At 48.5% G+C, this 13,875-nt stretch overlaps 1 protein-coding gene across 27 annotated transcripts in view; it reads left to right on the forward strand.

The window, feature by feature from the left end:
- Positions 1-13,875, forward strand: part of PTK2 (protein tyrosine kinase 2) — a gene marked incomplete at both ends in the record, with an annotated part of 164,837 nt that overhangs the window by 33,478 nt on the left and 117,484 nt on the right. For 24 of the 27 annotated variants that reach the window (XM_080694191.1, XM_080694202.1, XM_080694211.1 and 21 more), the window contains one exon: positions 3,637-3,724. In XM_080694191.1, the coding sequence (XP_080550317.1) occupies positions 3,637-3,724 (88 nt within the window). Of the gene's footprint in view, positions 1-3,636; positions 3,725-13,875 lie in introns of those variants that run through there. The other 3 variants (XM_080694208.1, XM_080694209.1, XM_080694210.1) reach the window with 1 other exon arrangement.

Raw genomic sequence — 13,875 nt, forward strand, 5'->3', positions numbered from 1 at the left:
TCAGCACTACTTCGCAGGCGCTGTGGCTGTTTAGCTTGCTGTTTACTGACAAGCTGGTCCAAAGGGCTTCCCTGGCTCCACAACAGTCAGCCTAGGAGGGTGCAGTTTAAAATCCTCATACATGCCAGAAGCTGGGACGTGGGCACAGGCCCGCCTGCCCTCCCAGCCTCCCTACACGCAGTCTCGTGTAAGCGTAGCACAGTTATTACCAGCACACAGCCGACTTAGTGGACTCTGTACTCCGTAGACCTCACTCCCGTCTTGTAGCTGTCCAGGTCCTAGATCCAGCCGGCAGCCATGTTAGCAGCCGGCTCAGTGTCTCCCTGGGCTCTGCCCTGGTCAGCGCCCCACTGGCCGTGCGCAGTGCTCCTTGAGGTGGGTCTGGCCGAGCTTGCCCAGTCGAGGTCTTGGCCCTGTCCATGGTGACAGGCTTGGGTACAGGTGGCCCCTTGGGTCTTTTGGTCTCCCCTTCTGACCGAAGAATTGTCTTTGGGCAGTGTGTTGAGATGTTGCAGACAGCCTGCTCCTTGTATCTTCATCCATTCATCTCTGAGTTCATTGTTAGTTCTGTCCTGCAGTAATTATCTGCGTAATTTTTGCTAAGTAATGTATTTTTTTCCCATCCTTCTCACTCTTGATTTCTTTTTAACTGCGGGTCTAGTATAAAAGTGAGCTGTCCACAGCACATCGCTGAAGAGGCCGTCTGTGGTTTTTGTGAAGTTGTACTTTTATTTCACTCCATGGACGGGTAGCTACATCAGCACAGTGGCTGAGCTTTTCCAGACCACCCTGTTGGTCCCTGCACCACGGTGGTTCGTGGGCCTCCTGTGCTTGTCACTGGCGCGAGGGAAGGAAGCCAGCGACCGCAGCACTGATGGGAATATGGCTCCAGGAGCAGGAGCAGGAGGGACTTTCCTCTGAGCAGGTTGCGTGTCGCAGTGTTTGGGGTCCAAGGGCAGTGTGTTCAGGACCAGCCAGAGCCCTGGAGTGGCAGCAGCAGTGCTGAGAGGACATGGGCCCCTCCCCAGTGAGGCAGCAGGGCCGTGCTAAGGACTGAGATGGGGGGCGAGGACAGGCGATAACGGGCCCCTGAGCAGGGTTTCAGGAGGGTTCTGTGTAAAATATTCTAGACTGTAGTGTGTGGACGAGGAAGCAAACTCCTTAACTGCTGTAAAGACCTTACCTACCTCCATGTACACGTCCTCTATGGGGTTCCTCTCTGGTGTAGTATTTATTTACTTATTTAGTGGCACCGGGGAGTTTCAGTCTCTGAGCTGCTTCCCCAGCCTGATTTTTTATTTTTAATCAGTGTCTCACTAAGCTGCTGAAGTTGGTCTTGAACCCGCAACCCTCCCATCTCAGCCTCCTAGGTACTGCGATTACAGGCCTGGTGCGTCCTCTCTATTTTTCACTGCTTTCCTCCTTGCCTGTGGACAGGGCTCGATAGCATCCGTGTCTGCTCCCCAGCTGAGGGCCCTGGGAACATCACACAGTTCCCTGCAGCCCTTTCCTCTAGCTGTGAAGGCTAGGTGAGTGTTCGCCTGGTTATCTTCTCACGGCGCCTCTGGGGCCCCGCCTGGGCCCGCCGCCTGTCCTCCTGGTGGGGCCGCGCGCTCCCGCTGTCTGCTCTGGCTGCCCCGGCCTTCCCGAGCGCCCGCCGCCCGCACCCTCCTCCCCTCCGCCCTTGCTGCGTAGCCCCTTCCTCCTCCTCACAAGGTGGAGCTCCGTCTGCTGTTTTCCCCTCACTTGGCTTAAAGCAGTCCTACCTCCTTACTAGACTTTGGATTTGCTGTCTGACAGAAGAATCCAGGCCTGTGAGCCGGCATGCCTGAGGCCCGCCCCCTGTGAGGCCGGTCTTCCCTCAGGAGCGCCTCGCAGTCAGCTGTGGGCACCACTGCAGACCAGCCATTGCGAGATGTCTTTTGTTTACAGCCTCGTCCGTTTCCTCCAACAGTCTTTTAAGGAAATCGGGACTCAGAGAGGTGATGGCGGGCGTGAGGGAGTGACCCGGCCGAGTGCGCACAGGCCTCCCTTGAGAGCCCGCGCCCTACATTCTTTTTTTTTTTTTTTTTTTGACGGTACTAGAAATAGAACCCAGGGGCAGTCTACCTCTGAACTACACCCTCAGCTCTATTTTTTATTCTTTATTTTGAAACAGGGTCTCACTAAGTAGCTGAGGCTGGCCACAAATCTGCGAGCCCCCATCTCAGCCTCCCAAATGCTGGGATTGAGCGTACGCCACCACCCCGATGGAGAGCCTGCGCTCCTAAGGACCTCACAGAGCAGGCGCCTGCGGGAAATGCTTCCCGGAGCTGTCCTGTGCTCAGCGTTCAGCACGCTGTTAGCTGAGGTCCTCCTCTGGCCAGTCAGCATCGTGGTGCTGGGTGTGGGGCCAGGCTGCCCAGGGTGGGATTATTTTTTATTTTTAAATGACTTTCTCATTTACTTTTTTCAGGACTGGGGATTCAACCCAGGGGCATTCTACCTCCAAGCTACACCCCAAGTCCTACCTTTTTTTTATTTTGAAGCAGGCTTTCAGTAAGTTGTAGAGGGCCTCTCTAAGTAGCTGAGGTTAGCCACAACATTTGGTCCTCCTGTCTTGGCCCCTCAAGTACTGGGTTGCAAGTGTGCATCACCACGCCCAGCTTCTTTACCTTTAAAATAAGCATTAAAACTTCCCTTGGTTTCTTTGAGTCCTAAGTCTGTAACCCTGGAACAAAAGAAAATATCCAAAATGTTCAGTACACGTGGAGAAATACCTCGTCACTAGTAAGCAAGGAAATGCCAATGAAGAGTGACCAATGACCCTGCGCCCCTTGGAGTGAACACAGCAGCACGGTAGTGAGTTTGGAAGGGGAGGAGGGGTGAGCTGCCAGAGCCCTTCCAGCTGCTGGAGGGCGTGAGGGGCACAGTTGTGCCCACAGTGGTGTGCCGAGGCGCGTGCTTGTATTCACTGCAGCCTGTGGGGGTACACACAGGCTGTGTACCCCCACAGGTATGCACAGATAATCACCAGAAGACATAGATGAGAGTGTCCACAGGGGTTGTGCACACATGCACACGCGCGCGCGCACGCACGCACACACACACACACACACACACACACACACACAGAAAGACAAAGAACATCTGGTAAAATTGGTTTCTTATAGCCATTCTTGATGCTTGTCTTCCTGAGAAAATAAATGACATTGCTCATTCATAATAGCCAGGTGAGGCAGGGCCGTGGCCGGGCGCCCTGATCCCCAGTGGCTGTCACACGTGCAGCGCACGCTCAGCCTGGTCACCAGGCTCCCGGCCACAGATGAATTGTGCACGCGAGGCTCGGGTGCCTGGGCCTCTGTCGAGGCCGGGAGGGAGCGCGGCGGGGCGCGTGTGGGCACTGCCGCCCTGGCCCTGGCACGGTGGCCCCGGCTGGGGCTGCGCGCCTTGCCAGACACTGAGCTGCCGACGCTCACGGCACATTGTTTTGTGCTAAAAATAAAAATTCCCATTTAAAGATTGATTGTATTTAACCTTATTTTTAAAATCATATTTCAAAGTAATTGGCAATGCCTTATTCGCAGTAATGTTTTAATTGTAGACTATGAGTTGAGAAAATTACTTCTAACTATTGTTTGTGAATTCTTTTTTTAGATATGAATTGAGAATTCGTTATTTGCCAAAAGGATTTCTAAACCAGTTTACTGAAGACAAGCCCACTTTGAATTTCTTCTATCAACAGGTATAAGAGAGTACTTTGATTTGCTTTTTTTGTTTCCTTGAACCTTATTTATTATATATTTTAATTTTAGAATTAAATCTAACATTTGAAAGAATATGAACTTATCTTTTTATGACATAGTGATAATGTTTTAATCCATTAGAAATTGTGAATTTGTGATTCTTTGTAAACTTTTATATGCTTGGACAAATCTTAAAAGACACTTGTCTTGCTGGGCACAGTGGCACATGCCTGTAATTCCAGTACTTGGGAGGCTGAGACTGCAGGATCACAGATTTGATGTATATCACCACATGGTAAATTAGTGAGACCCTGTTTCAAAATAAAATAAAAGTAAAAAGGATTGGAGCGTAGCTCCATTGTTAAAAAAAAAAAAAAATCAGCTGAATTCTATCTCTGGCACTCCCCCCCCCAAAAAAAAAAAAATTAGACACTTGTTTTGTGTGGAGATTTTTAAGTCCACAGCCATCATTGCATCAAGTACAATTACCAAGCCTGAGTATCAATAAACTTGTCATATGGAGAAGTTTGTCAGAGACAACTTTTCCATGTAATCTTAAAACCAGTTTGCATCATAAAACAAAAAGTGAGCTTTTAATTTTTTTACATAGCTTGATTTTTCTTTTTTCTTCTTTTCCTTTCTCCTAGGGATTGAACCCATGGGCATTCTATCTCCAAGCTACACCCCCTGACTTATTCTTTATTCTTTATTTTGAAACATGGTCTCGCTAAGTTGCAGAGGGCCTCACCTCACTAAGTAGTTGAGGTTGGCTGCAAACCTGCGATCCTCCTGTCTCAGCCTCCCAAGCATTGAGATTACAGGCATGTGCCTCCACGCCTGGCCTGTTATTTTTTATTTTGAAACGGTCGTGCTAAGTTGCTGAGGCTGGCCTCAACTCTGTGACCCTCCTGTCTCAGTCTCCCCAATACTGAGATTATAGGCATGTTCTGTGCTGAGCCCTATTTACATAGCTGGATTTTTACATCTTAGACAGTAAATACATATAGATTAAATCATGTAACACAATAATACAACTAGTGTTACTTGTTAGTACTATTAAAGAATGCCCCACCCCAAGAGGCTAATTAATGAATGTGAAATAGGCACGTATATGTTCTTCTTGCTTTTTTGGTACTGGGGATTAAATCAAGGGGCATGCTGCCTCTGAGGTATGCCCCTAGCCCTTTTCTTGTTTTAGTTTTGAAACAGTCTCAATAGGTTGCTGAGAGTCTTCTACGTTGCTGAGGCTGTCCTCAACCCTTGATCCTTTGTCTCAGTCTCCAGGGTGGGATTACAGGTGTGTGCTACCACACCCAGCTTGTACGTTCAGTTTTACAACTAATTACACTTGGTGATATTTTAAATTAATGAACATATTTATTATATAGCTCCTCTGGGCTAAAATGGAATGTAAAATAATGCACGTATTACTTGCTCTTTCGTAGAGTTGTGTTGGATCCTTTGCTGTTAGCAGGCGCAGGGGTGTGGCCATGCGAGGGGCTGGCCATTGGGGGCACCATTGGGTGCTCCGTGGGGAGTCACACCTTCTCTGCAGCCAGGGGAGGTGAGAAGGAAGACTCTCTTTGGAGTCAGAGCTAAAAGGGTTTGAAAAGAAAGTGGAGAGAGTAAAGAGAGACCTTTTCTCCTGCAGATTATTGGGAGCCATTTAAAGGATTTACTTAGTGAATACCTTGATTATTATTTAAAATTTCTAAAATGAGACCACTCTCATTTGTTTACAGTGTCAGAGTAGATCTGAGTAGTAAAGGGCTGAAAGCAAGACTGGAGGCTTTGCCACTGTTCCAATTAAGAACTGGAAAAATGTGGAGTAGAGTATGGTAGTGAGCGGGTGACATGGACCGAGCTGGCGGCCCCAGAATGGCTGTGGCAACGAAGGCACTCGCTCCTGGGGAGTCCCGGGCTCCGGTGCCAGGAAAGAGCACTGGTGGGTGTGTGCAGAAGAGGGAGGCGAGGCCGGCGCCGTGGCACCCGCCCGCCATCCCAGTATTGGGAGGCCGAGACTGGAGGATCACAGGTTCGCTGCCAGTCAGAGTGACTCAGTGAGCCCCCCGCCCCTGCCAAGATCCTGCTTCAGAAGTAAATAAGTAAACCGGGGCTGGGGTGTAACTCAGAGGTAGAATGCCCTGGGTTCAATCCGAGTACCACACACACACAACAAAAACAGAGGGCGACAGAAGGTAAATTGTGTGGTTCTCTGTGCGGTGACAGCAGTAGCCCTGCGTCATGCTTCCCTTAGGCACACTCGGAGAGCAGAGGTGAGGAGCGTCCAGCTGGCGGGACGTGGCAGGGCCTGCCTTCCTGTCTGTGAGGAAGAAATCACGCAGGGAAGGTCAGGTATTGGACGTAGGCAGTTTGAGGGTTTCTTACCACAGAGTGGAGTGGGAGAGGTGTGTGGTTTGTGCAGATGAAGAGAGGGGGCATTGTAGACCCCGCGGAGATGGTCGGAGGCCCCTCACAGTTCAGAAGACTGCAAACCCGCGCTTCCACACCAACGGACTCGTCTCCCTGCTCCTCATGAGGGTCATACTTTGGTCAGGAGAGTTTTAATAACTGGCCTGCGTATACAGGCTGCATTTCTCTTGTCTAAAATGCTGGGGTCCACGGAGTTTCTGACCAGATGTATATTCTAATTCTGAACTAGTTGCATATACATAATTGGATATGTTGGCGGCGACCCAAATGCATCCCGAAGGCCATTTATATTCCGTGTGTACCTTGTCCACGCGGTCTCAGGTGATCTCATCATGTGGTGCATGAAACGAAGTCCCGTATGGCATCATGTTGGTGCACAAAAGCTTGTTTTGTTTTGTTTTGTTTTTTTTGTGGTACTGGGGATGGAACCCAGGGGCATTCTGCCTTCGAGATACACTCCCAGCCCTATTTTTTATTCTTTTATTTTGAAGCAGGGTCTCCCTGAGTGGCAAAGGGCCTCACTAAGTAACTGAGGCTGTACGTGAACCACGATCCTCTTGTCTCAGCCTCCCAAATGCTAGGATTACAAGCGTGGACCACCAGGCCTGGCTAAAGCACAGGGTTTTAGATTTCAGATTTCCAGAATGGGAGTGCTCAATGTATACTGCACTTTTCTCCCTTGGAGATGGTCTGTGTCAGTCCTGGCTTACTTTCTTGGAAAGAAAACCAAGCCAGCCAGCCCCCCAACTGTGGAAATGTACTGCCCCTTTGGCAGCGTTGCGCTCAGGGTGCTGGCGCTTGCCCCTGTATACTTTGTGGGCTAACCTGAAAGCCAGCCACGCTTTGTCCTTTCTGGCTGTTTTGGGGCTGCCCTAGTTTTTTCCTTTGTGGAAGAACTGTGTCTAGATCTGTGTTTGGAGATCAGCACTGCACATTTCCAGTGGAGCCCGGTTGTCCTAGACTAAAAGGACTCGTCTTGTAGTTGGTAAGCCCCGTGGAGAGCGAGTCTTTATGGCCTCGGGCGAGGTGCAGGTGAGGAGGGCTTCCTCAGGGGCTGTGCGGGGCCTGCTGTGTCTCGCGGCTCCGCCACCCGAGGCCCAGAGACTCATGGCAGTACTCACAGAACTCTGCCCTGAGGCAGAGCCCCTCCGACCACTGCCCGGTACTTCCTGGGTTCCCTCAGTAGACAGTGCGTGCGGTGAGGATTCGCCTCCGCTGGCCGTGCTTGCGGACACTCCCCGCAGGCCCTCCAGCCTCCTCTGCCGTGTTTCCACCGCGCCGCCTCTTCACCCCGCCCCCTTTTGTACTTTGTTGAGTCATATGGCACATTTTTAGAAAGTACAGAAAATATCCTAAAACATCATTTCAGTTATCTCTTACGCCATTTGTATCATCTGCTTTTCTCGTGGGTTGTCAAGGACATGTATTCTGGGGCTGGGGGACTGGGGATTGAACCAGGGCATTCTACTTCTGAGCTACAGCCCTGGGGGTAGCCCTTTTAATGTTTTTATTTGGAAGCGGGTTTCTGCCAGGTTGCTGAAGCTGATTTTGAACCTGCCATCTTCCTGTCTCCGCCTCCCAAGTACTGGGATCACAGCCTGGCTATTAGATGCATTTTTAAAGAAAACAGCGTGGGGCGTGGTCAGGGCCTTTCCAGTGTTGGCTGCTAGTGGCATTGCTTGTTTGTGCCAGCGTCTCAGGGTCCAGCGACAGAGGACAGAGAGCGGTGCTGGTGGGCGGGCGGGCGGCCAGGGAAGCCCTGGCCTGTCGCCTGCGCCAGTGAGCGTGCTCTCAGCCTCGGCCTTGCGGCCGCATCTCTGCCATTCTTCTCAGTTAGAAACAGTTCCATGTTGGCAGTGCCTTAGGATTTGACCTAATAATGTACTTGTGGGAATTTACTTTGAAGAAATAAAAAGATTTACACGTGTACATGTAAATGTGTCAGTAAAAGGGTGCTCGTAGGAGTATTACATAAAAAAAATGTTTGTGGCATCACACATTCCTAGGAAGTAACTTCTGCTGGGCATTAGCTGTGTGCATCCCTTGTCGAGAGTGCAGGCCGGGAAAGGCTATTGCTCAAATGTAGGCCACGTATAAATTAGGCTTAAGTTTGTTTGTATGAAAAGAAGGTGCATACTTTTTTTTTAATCCTGATCAGCCCAGACAGTTTTGAAAACTATTTTCAGTGCTAGTTTGGCAAGTCTTAATATAGAATTAATATGGAATCTTAATATAGGATTTCTGGTGAATTCTCAGGGCAGACTGTCTTGCTCCACGCTTCCAGAGTTACTAGAGGGGATTTCTCTGTTGCCCTACCAGGCAGTACCAACTTAAGTACAGCTCTGAAAAATTAGTTAGGAATTGAGAATGGTCTCCTATTTTAACATGCACTCACACATACACACAAGGGCTATAAATAAATAATTTGTCCCATACTGTTTTTATAGTTACTGAGAATGCAACTGATGCACTGTGTAAGAACTTGAGTTGGAAATCGTCACTGAATTCTGAGGTACATTAATCACTCTAAAGGTCTTGAATTTGGTGGCAACCATTCTTTAGCTTTTAAAATTTGAAACATTAAATGCAAACATATAAGATGTATACATTTATGTATATGTGTATATATATGTGTGTATACACACACTGCACATTCTGACTGAATTCTGTTCATTTTTATGGGGCTCAGAATTCAATGAGAGAGAGAGAGAGAGAGAGAGAGAGAGAGAGAGAGAGAGAGAGTGTGTGTGTGTGTGTGTGTGTGTGTGTGTGTGTGTGTTTTACTGGGGATGAAACCTAGGGGCCTTCTGCCTCTTGGCTGCGCCCCAGACCTTATTTGTTTTTCCTCTGGAAACAGGATTTTGCTAAGTTGCTGAGAGCCTCACTAAGTTTCCGAGCCTAGCTTTGAACCTACCCTCCTCCTGTCCCAGCTTCCCCAGTGCTGGGATAATAAGCACGCACCATCTCTCCTAGCTAATGACATTCTTTTTAATTGTTTAGATTCTGTAACAGCTGAGTCATGTGTCCTTTCGTAAGGTTTGATTTTTAACAGAGGCACGAATACCCATGATTCCTCCACTTCAATGCAATGAAAACCCTGATGCTTCCCTGTCCCTGCCCTGTGCCCACCCGCCCCGCAGGGAACCGGCATCCTGAACCTTGCCTGCCCTTGCGGGCTGGCGTCTGCTGGCCGGTTGTCAGGCTCGCAACATGGAAGGCAAGGTGGAGCCTCCTCTCCTCAGCCCTCTGCGTTCCTTTCACAGCTTGCATTTTGTTGGCTGGTTTTCCAGCTCAAGGAAGCATTCAAGAAGTTTAAACAACACCAGTCAGCATTTCCAGTTGCCATTTCCAGTTGCTTTCAGTGAACATACTGGGCAGGACATTCTGTCCATCTTCTGGCCTAATGGAAGAGATTGTCCAGGGATTTAAAATCATTTCCCTTTTGGTTTGTTTCAGTAACAACTTTGCATTCTAATGAGAAACTGTGGTTCATTAGATATAAACAGTTGAGATTTTGCTTAGATTTGTTTAGTCATCAGGCATGTGTTTCTTTTTCCAATTGTTTTTTGTTTTTGTTTTTGTGGTTATTTTTTTTTCAGTACCAGGGATGGAACCCAGGGGCATTCCACTTCCGAGCTACACCCCCTGCCCTATTTTTTTTTAATTCTTTATTTTGAAACAGGGTCTCACTAAGTTGCAGAGGGCCTCACTAATGATAGCTGAGGCTGTCCATGAACTGCAGTCCTCCTGTCTAGCCTCGCAAATGCTGGGATTACAAGCATGCACCACCATGCCTGGCTTAAGATTCCAGTTTTGCTTGTGTTTTCTCTAAATGTTCAACATAGGTAATTAGTAAGTATCCATTAATTCAAGGATATTAATTGTGGTGTTCAAATTTTCTGTGTCTGTAGTACTGTCTTTTCATGCCTGTAAGAAACCTCTGCTTGGAGACAAATGCGCACACAGACGCATGCACACACATGCACACACACTCATATGCCAACATCTGTGCTTGTTTTCTTTCAGCACTTTAATGGTATTTCCTGCTGTCTTTGATGTTCACTTTTGCTATTGAGAATGTGTCTCTCAACCCGTCTCGCCATAGGGGATCTGAACTAACTTCCTTCCTTCCTTCCTTCCTTCCTTCCTTCCTTCCTTCCTTCCTTTCTTCCGTGTGTATGGTATTGAACCCAGATGCATCCTACTATCAAGCTGTTTCCCAGTTCCTATTTTTTAATTTTATTTTATTTTGAAGCAGGATCTTGCTAAGTTACCAGATGCTGGTAGCTCCTGTCTCAGTCTTCCAAGTGCTGGTCTTATGGGTATGCCACCATGCCTGACTGGTCTAGCTCAGAGGTGGAACATCCCTGAGTTCAAACAGTTTTTGTTCTGTAGGTGTGTGGTGGCACATGCGTGTAATCCCAGTACTTGGGAGGCTGAGACAGGAGGATTATGCAGGTTTGAAGCCAGCCTTAGCTACTTAGTGAGGGTCTTGGCAATTTAGTGAGACCCTCTTCCCAAATAAAATATAAAATAGGTCTGGGAATGTAGCTTAGAGATACAACACCCCTGGGTTACATCACCAGTACCACCAAAAAAAGAAAAACTTTTGTTCTTTTGATGTATGATTACTTACAATAAAAGCAACCAGGGTAAGAATGTTCATTGACAAAAGTATGTGGTTGAGTATCTTGATACGGTACGATATAAAAATAGAGTAAAGGATGCTGGCAGAAGGATGACTTGCTGCGGTCCTTAGACTGTGTGTGTGTGTGTGTGTGTGTGTGTGTGTGTGTGTGTGTGTGTGTGTGTGTGTTGGGGAGTCTGTGTGCTTTGTCACAGAGAAGCTGTAGGTCACCGCCATACTCAGGACGCAGGACTACCCTGTGACACAGACTCCGTGTCCCTGGTCACCCACCACACAGCTCTGACCTCCACTCCTTGTGTTAACTACCGTCTGTTGAACAGGGCATGATGCCAGCGAGTGTGCACACGAAGCCTATCTTTCTCACTGTTGGCCACAGCACAGGCATGGGATTATTCTCTTCAGTGACTTTGTGGGAAGAGCTGACTTAATGGGAATGCCCCGATGCCAAAATTTTTAGATGAGATTTTCTAGAAGATGTAAAAAAAAAAAAAAAAAAAAAAACCCAAACCCCAAAACATAAGGAACTCTAAGCCTTTGGACTTAGAGGAATCTGTGTGTGTGTGTGTGTGTGTGTGTGTGTGTGTGTGTGTGTGTGTGTGTACACGTGTGCGTACGTGTGTGTGTGTACGCACACGTGCACTTTTAAAAGCTGGGCTGGCAGGCAGAGTCTTCATTTTCTTTCCCATAGGTTCTCACTCGTCTATTATAAATGGATGGAGACTGCACACTTGTTACTGGGCTTCCTTACTTCAGCCTTTGCCCTTTTGTTTCAGTCCGCATTCTGACAGCTGTCACCCAGAATGCCTGACGACCACAACTGTCCTTGAGGTTCTAGTCCATGTTGGGCTGGGTCATATCTGCGGAGTTCAGAGAGAGCGGGCAGGGGGCAAGGGACAAATGTAACCTCCAGGGCCACATCCCAGTGACCTACCTCCTGATCATATCCTACCTGCTGACATTACCACCCAGTGAGCCCTTCAGTAGATTGTCCACTGATGAGATTAGGATTCATGGCTCTCGGATCACCTCTGAACATTTAGCTCTGCTAGGGGAGATTCTGTATCCAAACCGTAACATTTTTATTGTCTGTTTTCATCATAACATTCAAAGAACCCCTTCTAAATAAAAGTCTACCTACATTTCTGTTAGATGTGTTTTATTTACTGTGGCATCTATGTATATGATAGCCATTCAGTATTTGTCACACAAATCAAATAATTCATAAATACTAAGTACTATGTTAAATGACATTCAATCCTGAAAAGGTATGTGATTCATAATCCAGCCAGGTGGGGTGGTGCGTGTCTATACAGTCCTAGGACTTGGGGACTAAGACAGGGCATTTCAGTTTTGAGGCCAGTGCACAGTGACTTAGTGAGGCCCCATTTCAAAATAAAAACTAAAGCCAGGCCTGGTGGCACGTTTGTAATCCCAGTACTTGGGAGGCTGAGACAGGAGGATTGCAGGTTTGTGACCAGCTTTAGCTACTTAGGCTCTCAGCAACTTAGTGAGACCCTGTTTCAAAATAATGAATAAAAGGTAGGGCCGAGGATATAGCTCAGAGGTAGAATATCCCTGGGTTTTATCCCCAGTATTGCAAAATAAGCAAATAAATATATAAATAAATAATTAAAAGGGCTGGGCGTGGTGGCCTGTGCCTGTAATCCCAGTACTTGGGAGACAGGAAGATTGCAGGTTCGAGCCAGGCGGGCTCTCAGCCAGAATTCTTGCCTTGGGCACCAGCTGGTGAACAGCCCAGCCATGTCCTCTGTGCCTCCGCGGGCTCCGTCCTCTTCACCTGCTACCAAGCACTTTGGAGTGGAGTTGATAAGTTTGTGCACTGTCAGAGAATCCAGAAGAAACCAAAACAAAGCGCACAGCATCACGTGGTAGGCAAAGCGCGGAGTCATACAGAATGAATTATGGGGTGGTTTAGTATTAGAGAATGTGAGATGGCTTTTTTTCTTTTTCTTTTTTAGTTAAAACCTGTGCTTAATTCTGTTGTAGAGTAAGATGAAAATACTCATCAGTGCTGGGTTGGGGCCATCTCTTCCACCGTAAGAGAGAAAACCCGAGTAGATGGGCGCATGTGCGCCTCGGGTTCCAGCTTCCTGCAGGTCACGGAGGGAATTCCAGTGCTCCTCTCTGGAGCGCCGTGGCCCAGAGACTGGAGAAGCTTGACTTGGCTGTGTGGAAGCTCCCCGGGCAAGCGCGCTGGGTTTTCAGAGCTTGCTGCTGGCCTTGGTGGGCTGGTTGTCAGGAGTCCACGGGAAAGTTCTTCCTGTATTTCCTCAGCTGCTCAGCAGGAAGCATGGACAAAGGGAGGTCCTGTTCTGTACGCTTGGTTTTACCAAGCCATTAAAACAGGTGGCTGAACCGGGCGTGGTGGGCACACTTGTCATCCCCGCGCTTTGGAGGCCGAGACAGGAGGATCGCGTAGGTTCGATGCCAGCTGTGCTGGCTTAAGAGACCCTGTTACCAAATAAAAAAATATAAAATAGGTCTGGGAGTGTAGCCATAATGTAGAAGGGCTTCCAGGAACCCCAGTACCACACACACACACACACACACACACACACACAGTGGCTGGATGGGAAGGGCGTGGCGAGGGAAGGTCATCAGGGTGACTCATCCCTCAGAAGTGTGCGGCCAGTGAGTGGGTGGAGATCCTTGAGCTGGTGAGTGAGCTGGCCACCGAGCACGTGTTAGTTGCAGAGGCATTCAGAGCGCGTTCCCGGGCAGCGCCTAACACGCTGATTCTGCAAAGGGCCTCAGTCAAGAGACAGAGTGGAAGGTATTATAAAGTGGTTACACAGCAAGACCGAAAGCGCATGTACACTCGTTTCTGAACTGGAATTGCTGATGCCCTTGTGTGTGTGTTTGGTGCGGCAGAGGTCCTACCAGGGAGGCCAGGCAGAAGCACTTAGGGGTCAGGACATGTGCACCCAGCCTCACAGTCAGCTGCAGGTCCTGCTCTCCCAAGCCCTGGCTGCCAGGAGATCGTACCTGGTTCCACTTCACACTAAGAGCTCCTCACGTGCTGACGTCAGCCCAGCAGCACTTTCAGTT

Source organism: Muscardinus avellanarius, assembly GCF_963383645.1.
Source record: "Muscardinus avellanarius genome assembly, chromosome: 4".
In the NCBI taxonomy this organism is placed as follows: Eukaryota; Metazoa; Chordata; class Mammalia; order Rodentia; family Gliridae; genus Muscardinus; species Muscardinus avellanarius.